The sequence below is a fragment of the Dasypus novemcinctus genome, unplaced genomic scaffold (genome assembly GCF_030445035.2).
Source record: "Dasypus novemcinctus isolate mDasNov1 unplaced genomic scaffold, mDasNov1.1.hap2 scaffold_486, whole genome shotgun sequence".
Lineage (NCBI taxonomy): Eukaryota > Metazoa > Chordata > Mammalia > Cingulata > Dasypodidae > Dasypus > Dasypus novemcinctus.
Window position 1 is genome coordinate 34,184 of NW_026688450.1, and position 19,200 is coordinate 53,383.

The 19,200-nt window shown below is 61.7% G+C and overlaps 1 protein-coding gene across 1 annotated transcript; it reads right to left on the reverse strand.

Annotated features, from left to right (window-relative positions):
- Positions 1-11,596: 11,596 nt before the first annotated feature.
- Positions 11,597-18,290, reverse strand: LOC131277823 (uncharacterized). Its single transcript, XM_058292917.1, has 7 exons — positions 17,915-18,290; positions 14,874-15,085; positions 14,619-14,755; positions 14,164-14,237; positions 13,231-13,341; positions 12,907-13,131; positions 11,597-12,302 (listed from the first exon to the last, which is right to left on the reverse strand). The coding sequence occupies exons 1-6, from the start codon at positions 18,288-18,290 to the stop codon at positions 12,968-12,970; spliced, it is 1,074 nt and encodes a 357-aa protein (XP_058148900.1). The 3' UTR covers positions 11,597-12,302; positions 12,907-12,967.
- Between the last annotated feature and the right edge of the window lie 910 nt (positions 18,291-19,200).

The following is a 19,200-nucleotide window of genomic DNA, read 5'->3' on the forward strand; positions in this document are numbered from 1 at the left end:
TGCGGCCCGCAGTGGCTCTCTGCCTCTGGCCTAGAGGCCCCCGCTCTGTCCCTCTTTGACAGCGTTACGTTCAATGCTTGCTTTAAAAACAGCCGGTCACGACCTTTGGGGTCAAGGGGAGCCCCCATCCCTCTGGGCTCTCCTCCTCTGACAGCCATGCTGCCGAGTGCCCCGGTGGCGTGGCAGGCATGGGGACCCTCCAGGCCCCCCTTCCCGGTGACCACCCAGACGCGGGGGCTTGGTTTGGGCACCCCGGCTCTCAGCAGAGGGTGGAGCCCTCTGTGCCAGCTGGGAGCTGGGAGCTGGGCAGCCCGGGGCCCAGGTCCTGGGAGAGTAGGAGAGAGCCCGGAGGCAGTGGGGCAGCGGCCGTGTGCATGGTCGGTTCTGGCCCGTTTCGGGACCTCTCCCCTGCTGGGCTGGCTGGGACCTGGCCCGAGTTCCAGACCCCTTAGGTACAGGGAGGGGTGGGCAGGGGGCATGGAGCTCTCAGGCATAGGCCCTAGCCCCTGCCCACCCCTGACCTGCCATGTCCTGAGGCTCTCAGAGCTCTGGTCATCTTGTCTCTCAGACGGCGGTAACGGCCCTCGCGTCCCTGCTGGCCGTCATGCTTCTTCACTGCCATCTCTTCCAAGGAGTAGAGGGTCCTTCTCATCTCTCCCTCCCACTTCCACCCTCCTCCAAACCCACTTGTCGGGTCACCCCGCACTGTGCCGCTCGGCCCAGGCTCGGTTCTCCATCCTCGTCCACTCGGCCACCGGCAGCCTCTGCCTCGGTTGCCCCCACCCAGCTCACGTCCTTCAGGTGGCTGCACTCATCCGCTTTCCTGCCTTCTTCCCGGTCTCGTCCCCCCAGTACCCACTTGCTCCCTGGGAGACCTCTGCCCACCTCCTCGCTGATCTCCTGCTGATGATGCCCAAGTTAGCACCTGCGGTCCCACTGTCCACCGTCAGTTCCTGGGTGGTGAATGGTCTCTCAGGGTCATTGTGTCCAGTCGGGTCTCCTGACATCCGCTCCTGCCCACACCCCCTCCCCGTCAGCCTTGACACCCAGTTGGTGGCAACTCCATCCTTTCTGTGGTTCAGGCCAACAGAGCTTGGCGGCACCTTTGACCCCACTTCTCTCTCGCTCCACATGCAGTTCATCAGAGAAGTCTTTGGGCCCTCCCTTCAAGGCACACCCATCGTCTGAGTGCTGCTTGCCACCCCCACACCGGTACTGCCCTGGCCTGAGGTTGACCTCCCCAGCTCTGACGGTCCGTTCTGACAGCGGCGGGAGAGATGCCTTAAAGTGAGAAATTACTCAAAAGTAACAATTCACCAAGCTGACATATGAAGAAACAGAAAATTTAAATAGTCATATGTTGTAATAGAAATTGTATCTGCAAGTAAAACATACCCTCAAAGAAAACTCCAGGCCTAGGTATCTCTACCAATGAATTTGATTAAATCCTTAAGGAAGAGAGAACACCAACTTTATAGAAACTCTTCCAGAAAATACAAAAAGGTGGCATTCTCCCCAACTTGTTTTATGATGTCAGCATACCTTGATATTAAAATCTGACAGGGAAATTATGAAAAAGGAAAACAGGGCCACATTCATCCAAGAATATAGGTGCAAGAATCACAAATATTTATTATACAATTAATCCAGCAATGTGTGAAAAGGCCAAGGCCATCACAGCCAAGGAGGGTGGGTCCAGGAATGCAAGGTTGGTTTAGCAACTGGGGAGTAATATCAATGTATTTTGTTACATGAACGGAATAGAGGGAAAAATCCTATTGTCATATTAGTTACAGAAAAGATCTTTGATAATATTCAAGAACTATTCATGATGAAAGCTCTAGAAATCAAAGAGAATGCTCTTAATCTGGTTAAGGATTTACAAAATGCCTTGAACAGCCTACACTCCTAACAGTGACGTGGCACCAACTCACCCTCGAGGGTCAACGGCAAGGCCCATGCTGCTGCATGGGAAGGGAACCAAAATAAGTACAAAGTTGTGAAAGAAAGTGATTGACCTGAGGTTGTCCATAGATGATACGATGATGTATGAAGGATATCCAGAGCAACCTGCAGAAAAATTAACCAAATGGATAAGTGGATTTAGAAAGTTGAATGGCCACAGGATCTATACCCCAAACCCAACAGTTTCTGTATGTAAGCAACTCAAGATGGCAAAGTGAAACATTGCTTTGTTTTTGATTAATAAATAGCAAGTAACTAGAAATAAATCCAAGAAAAAAATCATAGTCCTTTGGCGCAGGAAGCTATAAATTAGTAGAGACATACGCAAAACAAAACAAAGCAATATGTCACATGCATGGATCAAAAGTCTCCTAGATCCCTGTGATCACGGAGGTCTCAAAACTACAACAGGATGTTTTTGTGTGGAATCTTACAGGCTTATTCAAAAAATGAAAATGGTGAGGGTTAAAAAGCACGAGGCTTGTGAAGAAGCAGTTCGGTTCAGGCGGACTTGCTCTACCAGGTTTCTGTGCTTATGGTAAAGCTTTCACAGTTCATCCAGCTTAGGACTGGCGGAACGTTGAAAAGGAAGGGACCAGGAGAAGACGCTGCAGTGACACGTGGGAAGGGCCGCCCTTCCCGCCTGGCGCCGGGTCCTGAAGACCGGAAGGGAGGGAAGAGTCTGGGCGCTGGCCTTCCCCCAGAGCCAGAGCTCAGGCCCCGGCTGTGGGGCAGCGCGCCCAAGGACGGCTGAAGAGAGGCCAGAGGAGACCGCTGGTGGGGCACTGATACGGGGGCCGTCGCGGGGGTGCCGGGAGAACCCAGGGAAGGCCGCTCCGGGGCTGCGCTGCAGCCCTGCACGGGGGCGTGGGGGCGCAGGGACGGTGCGGTGGGCGCTCGAGAGGGCCTGCAGCCTGGCCACAGCGGCCAGTGCTTGTCTGTGTCTGACGCAGATATTCACTGAGTTGGATGAACGCGCTGCCCGCTTTGAAATCAGGAGATGGGATGGGGGCCCTGGGCCACTCTTCCTGCAAAGGAGATGAAGCGGGATCTGGGAGAGAGGGATGTGGAGAGGTCTGGCGTAGACATTTCATCCTCGCTCAACAACCACAGTTCAATCCCAACAGCCACAGCAACCACAACTACAATCCAGTTTCAACAACAATCCAATCTCAACAACCACGATCCAATCCCAACAGCCACAGCCCAATCTCAACAACTAAGATGCTGAGATCAGCTCAGCGATAGGTTGGCTCAAAGGGAAGGCAACTCAGAACTTTATAGAAATAAAGGACAGAGAGAAAGACACAAGAGAGGAGCTAAAGATGGGACCAGGGAACTCACAGCTTCTGGAACTGAGAGCCTTGACCCTCGTTTCTACATCATATTTATTGGAAACTGCCGAGCAGCTGTTTGCCATCAGAACTGCAACAGCATCTACAATAATAGGGAACAGCTGCAACATCTACAATAAGGAAGCGTTCATACAAAGTTCAAATACAATCTAAACTTTTTCCCACACCACAACCCAGCCTCACAACCACAAGAGCAGTGGCAGCTGGTGCCAGCCTTGGGCCCTTGTGCTGCAGAACAAGGAGAGGACTTCCCTGGGGCCCCCGGGCCCGTGCAAAGGCCCCTGCCGTCGAGAGCTCGCTCACCTTTCGTTTGAACACAGACGTGCCCTTGGGAGGCCCAGGAGCCTGACTGGCCTCGCTGGACGCTCCTGCTTGCGGCGGGCATCCTGTGGAATCAGCCGCAGAGGTCCGCTGGCCCTTCCCTGGGAGTTTGCCGTCCCGAGGGCAGGGGCAAGCCCCCGAAGGGCGCGTCCAGGGCCAGCCCGTCGTGGGGGTCGCACAGCACAGCCGAGGCCGTCAGCATTTCGTGCCGGGGACCCCCACCCCAGGACCCCACCTGCTGGTGCCCAGATCAGCAGGAGACCAGGGCCCGGTGCCCCCCACAGCAGAGGGGATGGAGACGGACAGACGTCAGGGTGCCCCGGGATGGGAGAAGGGGCCTTATTGCATCTGGGCACAGAGAGGTAGTGCCTCCCAAATACTGGGCATCTCCTCCCAAAGGCGACCCCGTGTGCCCGCGTGGCACGGTCAGTGAGTTAGGCCCAAGAAGACAGCCCGCGGTTTGCTACCCACGGGAGAGTCTACTAGTCCAAACTGGCCAATTTGGGTGGGCGGCCAGGCCCCCGCTGGGACGTGCTGAAGGGCCGCGCCCACGGCCCAGGCTGTCGCCCGTCTGCATCTCCTGTCTGTTTCTCATTCTCTTTCTTTGCCCCTCTTGTCTCTCTCACACACACTCACGGTGAGCCAGCGGGTCTGCAGCTCATCACTGGACGTTGCGTCAGGTCCCCTGGAGAAGGCCAGCCTCCCGCCCCGTCTGAGGGCCCCGCCCTGACCCGTTCTGCCATCGGAGGCTGGGGGGGGGGGGCGTCGGCCTGGGCTCCCGGCTCTGCTGCCTTGGCACCTCCCTCTGGGCGAGGGTCCTGCTGCCCGGGCACAGCTGTCCACAGGCACTGCCCCTCGTGCTGGCCTCGGGTCAGAGGCGGCCCCGGGCCCAGCGCCCCAAGGAGCCGGGCGGGAGCACAGCGCGGGGGTTCCTTTCCGGCTAACATTGAGAACAGTTTGCTTTTCCTGATTTAAAGAGAAGGAGGTGGCTGCAGGGACAGGAGCCCCTCGCTGGCGTCAGCGGGTGTCAGCACGCCCTGGGCCCTCCCCGTGAGCCCGTCGCCCTCCTGGGCGCGCCTCCGCGGCCTTTTCACGCCCACGTGGGGGTGTCCGGCCCTGCACAGGCTCCCGTGGCCCAGTTCATCGGCCGGCATGTCTGAGGGCCCTGGGGAGTCGCAGCTGCAGCATTGCCGGGACCTCCTGTGGCCTCCTGTGTCCCAGACTTGCTGTCCCAGAACACGTATGGCTGCCCTGGCGGATGTCCCCATGGGGGAGTCGGTGCTCGTACGCGCCTGCTCTGTGCCCCACGAGCCTCCCTCCCATGCAGACAGCACGTGGCGGGTGGGCAAAGGCTGCTGCTTGGGCTGGGCATGACCTGTGACTTCACACCCTCACCCATGCCCACCTGGATCCTGCCTCGGGGCCTTTGCACTGGCCCTTCCCAGACCCTCCGCCGCCCCTGCAGGTCGTACCGACGCCCTGTCCAGCTGCGGTTCCACCCGCAACGCCGTCCTCATCAGGACACTGCTGGTGCCGTTTGCTGGTCCTCGTCTGGCCCCTCGCTCCCCCCAGCAGCCCCCTCTGTGCTCCCCCAGGGTCTCCCCTCCAGCCCCCCCCTCCCCCCGTGTGCTCCCTCTCCTGTGGCCTCCTGACGTGGGTCCCTGGAGCACCGCGCTTCTCAGCGCCCTCCTCTTGTGCAGCTGGTCCCAGGGGCCCTGATGGGTTTGGGGTGTCTGCCTGGCGTGGTGGGGGTAGGCTGCGCCGCTTCGGTGCCTGTCACCGTGTCAGGGAGGGACGCGTGGGGACTGGGGTTGGAGCCTTGACCCCTCGGACTTCCCCCGTGTCCACCTGCGGGTCTTTAGACCACGGGTGGGGAAGTCCCGGGACGGGAGCAAGGTCTCCCCGGGCGGGCGGGCACGGGGGCTCCCGCCGCCTTCCGAGGCCCGGCCCGGCTTCCCGCCGACGTCCTCGGGTGGGCGGCCCTCGCCCGGTAGGACCCCGGAGAAGGCGCGCAGCCTCCACCGCCCCTGCGGCACCCCGCGCCGCCGCCTTCCTGGCCCATTTAAGGAGGGGTCTGGGACGCTAATTTTTAACAACTTTAATTTCAAAGCAGTGCGAGGTTTAAAGAGAAACAGCGCAGGGTACAAAGAGCCCCTCCTCCCCGACCCTGAGACGCTGGCCGCGCGACAGCGGCTTCCTGGAGCGGCTCGGGCGGCCTGGGGCTGGCTCGGGGGCTGGCACCGGGGGGCTGGCACCGCGCGCCCGGCACCGTGCGCTCTGCGTGGGGCTCCTCCTGCCCTCGGAGCCCCCGTCACTTCAGAGCTGGGGGCGTGGAAAGCACCTGTCGGTCCGCACCCGGCGAGGCGCCCACGGCTCTGCAGCGCGAAGCCGGGCACCTGCGCCGCGCGGTCAGGCAGGGGCGCGCGCCGGCCACTCCCGCGGACCCGAGCGTCCCCCGGCCGGGCTCGCCCCCCAGGCCCGGTCCTGCCCCTAAGCGCAGTCGGGGCCCTTCCTGGAATCCGTCTCGGCGTCTCCCTGGCTTCACTCCGGGGAGGGGTCTCCCTGCCGGGAGCCTTTGCTCAACCTCGGACGTCGCCGCAGGGGGCTGGAGCCCCGCGGCCTGCTGCTTTGTGCCCCGGGGCGCCGGCACCTCCGGTGGCTCGGCAAGGACCAGGGAGACGGCAGGCGTCCCTTCCAAGCCCTGAGCCCGCGCTCAAGAACGGGGAGTCTCTGGGTGGGCGCCGCAGCAAGGTCACAGCCTTCGAGCAGCTCTCGGCCCAGACCCCTCCCCCCGGGGCAGCCCCTCCCCTCCCCTCCCCTCCCCTCCCCTCCCCTCCCCTCCCCTCCCCTCCCCTCCCCTCCCCTCCCCTCCCCTCCCCTCCCCTCCCCTCCCCTCCCCTCCCCTCCCCTCCCCCTCCCCCAACGACCCCTCCCATCCCCCAGAGGCACCCCCAGGCAGCCCCTCCCCCCGCTATCACTTTACTAGCTAATTTGCATTTGTAAACTCCGTAAGTTCTTTCTGCGCACTTTTATTTATGTTTTATCCTTTTTAAAACATTTCCTTTTTTTTCTTTCTGCACTTTTATTTTATTGCGGTAACGTATATAAAAACACAAAACTTCCCATTTTAGCTACTTGCAAGTGAACGATTCGGTGACATTAATCACACAGTGGGGTGCCCCCACCCCCGAATGTGGCCTTTTGGAAATCTATATACATGGGGTCGCAGCGCCCCTCCTCTCGCCCCGCTCCGGCCGCGTCGGTGTGTCCCTCCAGCAGGTGCGGCCGCCCCCTCGCTGCTCGCCGGGCACCCGCCTCCCGGCTGTGGACATTTAGGCGTGGAACGGCCGCGTCACGCGCACAGGGGCTTCTAGTGTCGGTAAAAACTCAAAGCTGCTCCCAACGCCGGGGCGTCGGGGAACGCGCGTCCCGCCCCTGCCACGTGCGGCCCAGAGCCGAGCTTCTGGACCTCGGTTCTGGAGGCGCCACGACTCGGCCTCCCGCGCGTTTTCCCGGCAACGAGCCAGGCCGCGCCCTTCTTTCACTTGGGCTTTTGTTTTTATTTTTTTTGAGGCTCGGGAAATCGAACCCAGGCCCTCGTTGGTGGGAAGCCGGCGCTCAGCCCCTGCCGCGCGGCCTCCGCGCTGGTGCTGCTGCTTGTTGGGTTTTGTGTTGATCCGCAGGTATCCTTCCTATATTCTGCCCAGAAGCCTTTTGTCAGCTACGTCTCCTTTGAATATCCCTCTTAAATTATGTAACGCTCATGCAATGGGAAATTATTTAGCTGTAAAAAAGCTACAGAAGCCCCTGTGGTGGAAGCTCTGGGGCACGTGTCTGCAGCGGTTACCTGTGTGCAAATCCTCACCCTCGGGAGACCGAGGAGCCTGGCCAGGGCCCTGGGGCTCCGGCTCCTCCCTGGCACTGGAAGCGAGACCTTCCGCGGCAGGTTTCTTGGCAGAAGTGGATTAAGGGAAGCAGACTTGGCTCAACTGATAGCGCGTCCACCTACCACATGGGAGGTCCAGGGTTCAAACCCCAGGGCCTCCAGGCCCGTGTGGAGCTAGCCCATGCCTAGTGCTGCCACACAAGGAGTGCCCTGCCACGCGGGGCGTGTCCCCCACGTAGGGGAGCCCCACGCGCAAGGAGTGCACCCCATAAGGAGAGCGCAGCCTGCCCAGGAGTGGCGCCGCACACGTGGAGAGCAGATGCAGCAAGATGACACAACACAAAAAGAGACACAGAATCCCGGTGCCGCTGACAAGAATGTAAGTGGACACAGAAGAACACACAGCGAATGGACTCAGAGAGCAGACAACTGGGGGGGGGGGGAGGGCAGAGAAATAAATAAAAATAAATTTAAAAAAAACCTTCCAGAGATTAAAAAAAAAATGGGTTAAGGACCTCAAGTGGGGCGTACTGGCTCCCCAGGGCGCCGTGACACAAACGGGTCCTCGCCACGGCACGTGAACCCGCCCAGAGCACCCTGCAGGCTGGGAGGGCACCTCCCTGGGGCGGTTCCGGCCCTGAGCCCCCTTGGAGATAGTAGGAGCCAAACCAGCTGGGAGCGGGGGTTGACTCCGCCATGTCTGCCGAGGAGACCTGGCGTCCTGGACTGGGGCGCCGTGGAATGCGGCCCCCGCGCCCTGTCCCCAGCGGGCGTGTCGCCCGGGCCTGGACGCCTGCCGGCCTGTTGCAGCCACGCGGGCTCTCTCCTGCCTCGACCTTTAGGCTCCTCTCAGCCTAAGGCGCCTGTTCATGGGGTGCGTGCCCTCGGGGCTTGCTGCTTACGGGGAGGGCTTGCTCAGTGCCGCCTGGGAGAGGCACCCGCCCGTCTGGAACGATGGGGAGGGGGCGCAGGGCCTGAGGGGAAGTTCACACGACAGCGACAGCGCAGGGAAGGTCTGCGCGCCCCGGGGGAGGGTGTGCGCGGCGAGCCTCAGCTTTGGGGGTGCGTCCTGCGTCCAGAGGCTGCCCGCGGGGGGCCGAGGCCGGCTGGGGGGAGAGGTGCCCCCTCGGCTGCCTCCTCTGCAGCGCCCCGTCCCCAGCGAGCTCCTGGCTTCCTGCCCGGACCCCAGACCCAGCTCGGTCAAAGCGTCCTCTAGATGCGCGAGACGGCGAGTGGCGCGGGGTTGCCAGGTAAGCCGCAGGTTTTGAGAAGCGTTTGGGGGAAACGCACACGCACACGCACGCGCACGCACGCCAGGCCTCTCCTGCCCTCACCTGACCCTGACGCTGACCCTGACTTGTGCTTAATCTTCTTGGTTAGAAACCCCCCAATGGTTTTCCAGAAGTGCCCCCCACAGGCTAAGAAACGTGTGGTGTTTGTAGCGTGTTATGTGGTGACAGTTTGCTCTGGGTGGGGCTATGCTGCCAAGGCCTGTGCCATTCCCATCCCCTAAGCCCCCCGGGGCCGCCCCCCACGGCCCCTGGGTCCCTGCAGGGCTCACCAGCCAGGCAGGTGGAGATGCCCCTTTCCGGGGTCACGGCACCTTTGACCCTTTCTCACCCAAAAGCCAAGCTCAGTCGTAAATGCACCTTTGCCCAGAGTATGAGGCGGGGTGTCCCCTAAACCCCTAGGATGCCCCCCAGGTGCCTGTACCCCAGGGCGGGAGCCTGGAGAAGTTTGATATTGTTGATGAATTCCAAAAAGAAACATGTTCCTAAACTGGTCTTTTCCTCTGGGCATATTAGATTATAATGGATTCTTGTGCTAGTAGGGCATTGAGTCCCCGCCCACCAAGATACAAGGCATGGCAGAGGACAGAGTTGGGTTTTTTGATGTTGGAATTTGATGCTGAAGCCTTAAGCAGGAGCCCCGGGAAGTCAGCTCACAGAGGAAAGAGAAGCCAGCCCCAGGAAGAGAGGAGCCCTGAGCCCAGAGAGAAGCAAGACCCTGGAACGGAGGAACCCAGGAAGCCTGAGCCTCGCAGGCGTCGGCAGCCATCTTGCTCCAAATAGACTTTGGTGAGGGAGTAACTCACGCTTTATGGTCTGGTACCTGTAAGCTCCTGCCCAAATAAATACGCTTTATAAAGCCAACCAGTTTCTGGTGTTTTGCAGCAGCGCCCCTTTGGTGACTAATACAGAGCCCTAGGAGCCTCCTTGCCCTGGCTCTTCCAAGGGTCTCTGCACCCCCTGATAAAGTTTGCCGACAGGGAGGGGTTCTGATTTGTGCAGGGGCGACAGTGGGGATCTGCGCCGCGGGCCCGGCAGAGCTTGTTGGAGATGTCGAGTCAGCGTCTGGTGTGTGTGTGTGGTGTGTGGTGAAGTGTATGGGGTGTGTGTGGTATGTGGTAGTATATGTTATGTGGTGTGTGGTGTTTGTAGCGTGTTATGTGGTGTGCATATACGCTATCAGGTATGTGTTGTGTTTGTGGTCTATGTTTATTGTGTATTTTGTGTGGTGTGTGATGTGTTTGGTGTGCGTGGAGTGTTTAGTGTGATGTATGTGAGGTGTGTGTGGTGTGATTTGTGTGGTATGTGGTGAGTGGTGTGTGTGGTGTGGTTTGTGTGGCGTGCGGTGTACACATGTGGTAATGGTGTGGTGTGTGCTGTGTGTGATGTGTTGTGTTGTATGTAATGTGTGTAGTGTGGTATATATGATATGTGTGGTGTGTTGTGCATGTGTGGTATATGGTGTATGGGGTGCGTGCATGGTATGTGTGGCGTGGGGTGTGTGGTATGTGTGTGTTGTGTGTGATGTATTTGTGCGTGTGGTAGGAGGTGTGTGGTGTGCATGTGTGGTGTGTGTGCAGTGGTATTTGTGTGTTTGTGGTGTATGCTGTGTGTGTGGTAAGAGTTGTGTGATGTGTGGTGTGTTTGTGGTGTGGTTTATGGTGTGCTTGTGTTCTCTGTAGTGTGTGTGGTATGTGCACCTTGTGTGTGTGATGTGTCTTGTGTGGTGTGGTGTTTACTGTGTGTGGTGTGTGCTATGTGTTGTGTTGTATGATGTGCTTGTGTTGTATGTGGTATTGTGGTGTGTTATGTGGTGTGCAGTGTGCATGTGGGGAGTGGTTAGTGTAGTATGTGGTGTGTGCTGTGTGTGGCGTGTGTTATGGTGTGTGGTGTGCATGTGTGGTATGTGGTTTGTATGTGTGGTGTATGGTTTGGTTTGTATGGTGTGAGGTGTGCATGTGTGGTATGTAGTGTGTGGTGTGTGATGTGTGTGGTGTGTGGCGAGTGCTGCGTGTGGTGTGTGTGTGGTGTGTTTGTGGTGTGGTGTGTGGAGGGTCGTGTGTGGTGTCCATGTGTGGTTTGTGGTGTGTGACATGTACTATGTGTGTTATGTGTGGTGCGGTGTGTGGTGTGCATGTGTGGTATGTGGTGTGTGGTGTGAGTTTTGTGTGTGTGGTATTGGTGTGTAGTGTGAGTTTTGTGTGTGTGGTATTGGTGTGTGGTGTGAGTTTTGTGTGTGGTATGTGGTGTGTGGTGTGAGTTTTGTGTGTGTGGTATTGGTGTGTAGTGTGAGTTTTGTGTGTGTGGTATTGGTGTGTGGTGTGAGTTTTGTGTGTGTGGTATGTGGTGTGTAGTGTGAGTTTTGTGTGTGTGGTATGTGGTGTGTGGTGTGAGTTTTGTGTGTGTGGCATTGGTGTGTGGTATGTCTGGTATGTGTGGTGTGATGTGTGTGATGTGATCTGTGTGTGGTGTGTGTGGTTTGTGGTGTGTGTGACCCCGGGGAGGGGTCGGCCTGGGTGGCGCCCCTGAGCAGACTGCGGCCTGGCCAGGCCCTGCGGCTGCAGCTCCTGGCGCTCGCGGGGGTGGGGGAGACGGGGCAGGGCACCCGTCCAGGAGAGCCCCCCACGCGCCCCCTGGAGCCGCGCAGGGGGAACGCGGCGTGATCGTGGGGGGAAGGAGGCGGGGCAGCAGGGGCTCCTGGGAATCTCCGGGGAGGTGGGGGCGGAGGCGGGGGGGCCTGGAGCGCGGAGCTCAGAGCGGAGGGTGCGGCCATTCCTCGGCTTTTCCGGAGTTTATTTTGAGGAGGTTGTGGATTCACAGCGGTGGGAGGGGACAGGGGCCCTGAGCCCCTCACCCATCCTCTCCGGAGGCCGCCTCGTGGGACCCCAGCTTTACGTGCTCTCAGGCGTGTGTGCACAGGCGTGTGTATGTGTGCAGGTGGGTGCACACACGTGTGCCTGTGCGTCTGTGTGCACACGCGTGCTGTGTGTGCCTGTGCGCACATGTGCATGTTTAAGCATGCCTGTGTGCATGTGTGCACACATGCTTGCTGAGTGTGTGCATGCGTATGTCTGTGTATGCATGTGAGTAAGTATGCCTGTGCACGTGTCTGTGTTTGCGCACGTGTGCATGTGTGTGTTGTGAGTGCACTGAGGTCTGTCCTTTTTCACCTGGCACCAACGTAAAGACTCAGCACATTGCCATCGCACAAGGGTCCCGTGCAGCTCTTCTGGGCTCCCCCTCCCTCCTGCCCCCCCCAGAACCCCCCATCTCCTGCGTTCCTGTGATCTCGCCCTCGCATGACCGTCCTCCGGAGCCGTCCGCTGGGGCTGGCGTGGGCCTCTGTGCGGGGCCGGGAGACCCCCGTGTCGTGGCCAGTGGCCGCTTTTCCTTTTGTGCTGAGAAGTGTCGTGGTGCGGTGGTCTCACCCGCGAGGTGCTCCCTGCTTTGGCGATCACAGACGGGCAGCTCCAAGCAAGTGTGGACCTGTCAGGCCATGTGGCGTCCACACTGGCCCGGATGGCCAGCACCCCCCCTGGACCCGCCCCAGCCGTGGCCCAGGGGACCCCAAGCCCCGGAGAAAGGGCGGGAGCAGGGGTCTCCAGAGCCCCTCCCACGCCTCGTCCTGGGGCGGGGTGGCCCTGTCCACCCGTCACCTGGAGAGCTCTGGAGCCCCAGCGCAGGGGGGGCGCTCGGTCCCGCTTGGAGGCGATGTGGCTTGGTGGGGGGGCATGAGGGGCGGTGGGGTCTCGGGGGCCAGGCTTGGAGAAGGGGCCTGGGTGGGCTGGGGGCGCCCCAGAAACCTGGCCACGGCCCTGACCTATGAAGCGGCCTCGTCTGGAAAACGGGCCTTCACCGCCGAGCCCGGAGGGCCAGCGCCCTTCAGGAGGACAGACGAGCTCGGAGAGGAGACGGGCTGCAGCCCGGCCGCCCCTGGCGCTCCGCCCTCCTGTTGGCCAAGGACGCCCCCGCCGTCCTCGAGGGGGCCAGCGAGGCGGCTCCAGCCCTGGACGCAGCTCGGGCCTCGGCCCCGCCCCCTCCCCGCTCCCCCCTGCCCGCCCCAGCGCCCCCCACGCCCGTGGCCACTTACGCGCGGCAGGCCGGGGCTCCAGTCGCGGGGGCTAGCAGAGATCTGGGAGAGGGCGGGGTGCTCAGTCAGGCCTCGCTGGGGTCGCGCCCCCCCACCGCCGGGGTCCCAGCACCGAGGCCCCACCATTCCTGGGCAGGGAGATGATGTGCTCAGGCCTGAAGCCGTACTGGAGGCAGACTTCCTTGAACCTCTCCAGGAACGGGGAGCTCAGCTCCGGGACCTGTCCTGGGGACAGAAGGCGCGGCTGGGCCTCCTCCGGGGTCTGCGGGCCTCGGGGCGGGGGCGGGGGCGGTCCTCCCCAGGGGCTCTGGGCGTGCCGGGTACCGTAGAGCGCCAGCACGCGCGTCTCCTTTCCGGTCTTGACGTTCCGCAGGTAGAAGACGATGTAGAGCCTGTAGTTGGTTTCGGCGATGCGTACCGTGGTCTGACCCTCGTCTGTGGGGACAGGCGGCTCAGAGCTGCCCCCCGCGCCCGTCACTCGGGGCGCCGCGGGGCCCTGTGCGAGGAGGTGGGCTGGCGGAGGCGGGCGGGGCCTTCCCCAGAGAGTGGGCGGAGTCCGGGGGTGGGTTGGCTCTGAGTGACCCCAGCCCCTTGCCCTGCGGGGCTGTGTTCAGGCCGGGACCTCTTGCTTGGGGCCGGAGCTGCCCAGGTACCCCCTAAATTCCCAGGAATCGGCAAGTGAGCAAGACCCCCGGGGAAATGGGGCCCGATGCCTCAACTCGGCAGAATTCAGCAGGAGCTTGGTGCTATTTATGGGCTGTGCTGTACACGCCAGGCACCCCTTACTTACAGAGGATGGTGTACACACCAGGTGCCACTTACTTACAGGGGATGGTGTATACACCAGGCACCCCTTACTTACAGGGGATAGTGTACACACCAGGTGCCACTTACTTACAGGGGATGGTGTATACACCAGGTGCCACTTACAGGGGATGGTGTACACACCAGGTGCCACTTACAGAGGATGGGTACACACCAGGTACCACTTATAGGTGATGGTGTACACGCCAGGTGCCCCTTAAAGCTAATGGTGTACACAGCAGGTGCCACTTACAGGGGATGGTGTACACAGCAGGTGCCACTTACAGGGGATGGTGTACACGCCAGGTGCCCCTTAAAGCTAATGGTGTACACAGCAGGTGCCACCTACAGGGGATGGTGTACACACCAGGTGCCCCTTACTTACAGGGGATGGTGTACACAGCAGGTGCCCCTTACCTACAGCTGATGGTGTACACAGCAGGGGCCACTTACAGGGGATGGTGAACATGCCGTTCTTTGCCGTCTTCTCGCAGACCACGGCCACTTGCACGCACTCCCCCTGCACCCTGAAACGCGGCGCACGGTGACCCCGCCAGGGGCGGCGCTGACCGCAGAGCCTGCCTGTGGCCGCCGCGGCACCCCTGCCCCTGCCCGCAGCCCGTCCCAGCGGCCCCTGGCCCGGCACCCCGTGAGCCGCCCCGCACCCCTCCTGCCTGGCCTCCCGCGGCCTTCCTCGGGAGGGGCCCAGGCCGCTGCCCCCACCGCCGCTGCCCCCACCGCCACCCTGCGCCTCCGCTCTGCTCCCCGCACGCCCCCGCCTCTCAGAGGAGGACCCCTCCCTCGGGTAGGGTCGAGTCCTGGGGGACCGTGTGCACAAGCGAGCGAGGGGGCGGGAGCAGCAGGTGCGTGGACCACTGTGCCCCCCGCCCGGCGCAGACCCCGCTCACCTGAACATGAAGCGGAACTGCAGGCTGCCGTTCCTCAGGTGCTCGATCTCCTGCATGAAGATGCGCAGGTCGCCGTTGGCCTGGATGCGCGTCATGTTGTCCGAGACCATGGAGATGGAGTGCCACTTGCCCGTCACCTGGGGACAGGTGCTCGGTGGGCGGGGCGGTGGAGGGCGGGGCCCGGGGGGCTGGGGCCGTGCTGGGCGGTGGGGGGCGGGGCCCCGGGGGCTGGGGCCGTGCCGGGCGGGGGCCCACCTTGTCCATGTCGAAGTCCTGCTGCACGATCGAGCTGCGGTCCAGGTTCTGCGCGGAGGCGAGGCTCAGCCCCAGGCTCAGCAGCAGCAGCAGCAGCGCCATTGCCCGCCGGGGGCCGCGGTGGCCGCCCGGGCCGTGGCTGCAGCCTTTATACCCTCCTGGGCCCACGGTTTCCGGCCTCAGGGGCACTGCCCGGTCCCCCCGTCCATGGCCTGGACGCACCGCCAGAGACCGCAGACCATGGCACCGCCACCCACGGCGCTGCCTGACTCGGGGCCAGGCCTGGGAGGGGCTGGCGCCGGGAGTCCGCTCCCACCGAGGGTCCTCTGGAAAGGGAGGAGCGGGGGTGCTGGGCTCGTCCTTCCCCGCCCCTGCCTGGCTCTGCCGTCCCTCCCTGCCCCGCTGCCCTGCCTGGCGGCCCTTTGGGGTCCTGGGCAGCCTGGCCCCTGGATTCCAGGATCTCCTTAAGGTGTTCACCCAAGGGGTAGGGGGCACTGTTGGGGAACCCAGGTGGGGCTCAAAGGAGCGAGCGCTGGGGAGCACAGACCTGGGTCGGATGGGCGGGGGGCCTGAACGCCCCGTCCCCGTCCTTGTCCTGGCAGGGCCGGGAGGAAGCGTCTGCCCCCTCCTTGGCAGGTGTCCGGTTCCGAGGCACTCACCTGTGCACAGGTAAGCTGGCGGGCCGGGCAGCTCCCTCCAAGCGGGGGCTGGGAGAGCTCGAGTGGGCGCTGGGACAGGATGGCTCTTGGCCGGGGTGGGTGGCGCTCTGTGTGCGCTGCGGGGCCCGAGCGGAAGAGGCCTTGCTCCCCCCGGCCCACCTGCTGCCCCCGCGGCTCTTGGTCTTTTTATTCCTGCCCTGAAGTCGCAGAAAGTGCCGGAGTCGCGTGGGGGCTGGGCACAGAGGCGCCCCGGGTGCCAGTGCCTCCCAGAAGTTTTTTAAATAGAAGGGCCTGGAGGGGGGCTGCCTGGCCCAGGCCCACACCCCAGCCTGCCTTGCCGGCACTGCGGTTCCCTTGGGAGAGGCCAACTCCAGCTTCCTGCCCCTCATGTGCCTGGGGCCGAGAGGGGTGAGGGGCTCCCCACCTCCCTGGGACTTTGGGAATCAAATTCTCTCTTAAACCTCGCAGGAGCCTGGCTATGGAAAGGGGCCTCAAGCAGAATCCCCTGATCACACACGTTTCCAGTGGCAGGGGGAGCGCAGGGCCTGCAGGGGGAAGGACGAGGACAAGCCGTGAGCGGGTCCCCTTGGCGATGGGCGCTGAGAGGCCCCTGCCTGGCTCTTACTGAGGGGACTGAGACGCCAGGAGCGGGTGCAGGTTCCAGGGCCACCCAGGCCGAGGGAAGAGTCCGTCCTGGGGGGCCCGGGAGAGTCTCGGGGCGCAGGGCCGGCCCCCAAGGAGCCTCCGTGTCGGCAGCAGCCCTGGACGCACATCACCGACCGTGGGCGCAGGCTGCGCTGTGGACAGGCCGCCTGCCTGAAGGGCTGAGAGCGCGGAGCACGGGGCGAGGGTGAGGGGTGGCCCAGAGCTGGGCCCTGGGGAAACGATCTGCCCCGAGGGCCTGAAACGCGAGTGGAAACAATATCCAGAGGCTCCGTCTACACCCCTGGAGGGACGCGTCACCCAGAGGCGGGACGCGGGGCCAGCGGATCTCAGGGGTTCAGTGCGCGATGCGCCAGCCCGCTCTGAGTAGTTAATTCCTTGTTTTAAACATTTATTTAAAATACATATGATAAAATTCACTGCACTTGTGGATAGTTTTATGAGCTGTGACATGTACATGGAAACACCCCACAGCCCAGGGAACAGAAAGGTCCCTCCCAGCCCCCAGCCCCCTGCTGCCCGTGGATGGCTCCCTGCCCCCACCTCACTGCTCACTGCTGATTTCTGCTCCTTGCTCCCCTTTCCTGTCTTTTGCAGAATAGCACACAAATGGAATCGGCTAAGTGGTCTTCTCTCTCCATGCCGTGTGTGTCCATTCTCCATTCCTTTTATTGTGGAATCAGATTCCTTTGTAAGGACGGCCAGTTTGCTCGTCCGTTCCCCCTTTGAAGGATATCTGGGTTGCTTGCAGTTTTTGGCAATTGTGAATAAAACTATAAATATTTGCATTAGCTTTTTTTTGTGTGAATACAAATTTTCACTTCTCTGGGAATTTCTGGGTTAGAGAGCAAATCTTTATCTTCAGAAGAAATCTGCCAAACTGCTTTCGGGAGTGAACATACCACTTCGCGCTCCCGCCGGTGGTGCACTGCAGGCGACCCACGTCCTCGCCAGCCCTTAGCGTTGTCAGCTACATCTTTTAAATTCAGCCCTTCCGCAGGCCTGCGGCGCTGGCTCATTGTGAATCTAGGTTGCGTTTCCACGATGACTAACGATGTTGCGCGTCTGTTCACGACCTTACATGCCATCAGCAGCACCTCTCCAATGAGATGTCTCTCTATGTCTTTTGCCCATTTTCTAATTGGATTTCTTTTTTTAATGTTGACCTTTGAGAGTTCTTCATATATGCTAGACACCAGCTTTTATTTCTTTCCGATTGCCAATATTTTCTCCCAGTTTGTAGCTTGTCTTTTCATCCTCTTCACAGCATCTTCGGCAGAGAAAACATCTAAGGTGATGAAGACTGATTTATCAGTTTTTTTTGGATTAGACTTTTTGGTGTCAAGTCCAAGAACTCTTTGCATAGCCCCAGGTCCTGGAGATTTTCTCCTGTGTGTTTTTTCTAAAAATGCTGGCCGGGCTGTGGGGTCTGCTCGGCGGCCCAGAGCCCCTGTCCTTACTCTCTGGGCGTCCATCCTGCAGGGCCCCGCGGGAGACCCCAGCCGTGCCACCCCACTCCCCTGGGTGGAGTTGTGTCCCCCAAAGACACGTCCAAGTCCTCACCCCCAGAAGCTGTGCGTGCAGCTTTATTTGCTATTAGGGTGTTTGCAGATGAAATTGAAGGTCCCGGGATGCGATCACCCTGGGTTGGCCGTGGCCCCCTCCCTGTGACCAGGAGGATGGAGGGGGGGGGTTGGGACGTGCAGAGGCCGAGCACACCCGGAGCAGCTGCGTGGCGACGTGGGGGCATCCGCTGAGCTCCAGCGGGGACCAGCTGCTGGTTTCGGGGGCCCAGGACTCGGTCACATGTGGGCTGGGGTCGGGGGTCAGCGGCCAGGAGGGCGGCCCCCATGCCTGGGTCCACCCCGCCTGGAGCACCCGCGTCCTGGCTCTGTCCCCGCAGTGGTGTCCCCTCAGCGCGCCGCCTCGGGCTCCGCAACCCGCCGCCGTCGAAGTGAAACACGCCGAGGTTGGGCGGGTCGTGGGGTCGCCAGGTCGTGGGGTCGCGGTGTCGTTTCTCAGCACAGTTCCTGGGGTGTGAGGAGCCCCGACTCGAGGGCAGCCACGACCACGTCTGCCTCGGTGCCTGCAGCATCGGTGCGGGCAGCTGAGCCAGCAGGCCTGGCCATGCTCTCCCAGCCCACGCGCCGCCACCTCGGCCCCCACGGGGGGCCCCTCGCTGCTCCTTTGCCAGAACCCCAACCCGAGGCACCCCCAGCCCACAGGGCCTTCGCTGGCCCTTGGCTCGCCCCAGCTTTGGGCAGCTTCCCCCTGGCCCCAGGCCTGGCCCCGGCTGCCAGCCCAGCCTCCAGCTCCATCCGGGACCACCCCCCATCCCCACCCCTGGCCCCGGTCTCTCACTCCACCCAGGACCCCCGCCCCTGGCCATCACCTTCCAGGGGTCTCATCTCCTTCCTCTGGAGCTTTCCAGACCCCAGGAGTCCAATTACACGGGGAAAACGCCTCATGCGTCCTGGCATCCAGCCTCCCGCCAGCGCCCACCCCTCAAAGACCCCGCCTTGCTGTACCCTTGCTTGACCTTGGCCATGCAGGTTTCCGGGCACCCCTTGGCCGCTCTGCCACCCCGTGCTCTTTTCATCTGCACATTCCCGCTGGACAGAGCCCCCGCGTCCTTCTCCAGCGCCCGGGGAGGGGGCTCCCCCGTGTGCCCCGCCCGGCATTGCCCGCGCACAGCCGCTGCCCCTGCGCCCCCAGGACGCCCCAGGCTGCTCCGCCGTGGGGATCACGCCTCCTTCCCCACGTGGCCCTGGTGCGGAGCAGCCCCGGCCCCGCACCACGACCCGGGGAGGTACGCGTGTCACCGGGGTCAGAGGAAAACAGTGAAAAGGCCCGGCCTGAAGGGAGAGCGGCCACAGGGGTGCGGGCGCGGCTGGCCGAAGTGAGCTGGACCCCGCCGCGGCCCCGGGACCCCGTCGTCCACGAGGTCGACCCTCCTCGGATCTGGCAAATCTATACTGGAACTGAACAGCGCCTGTCCTGGGTCT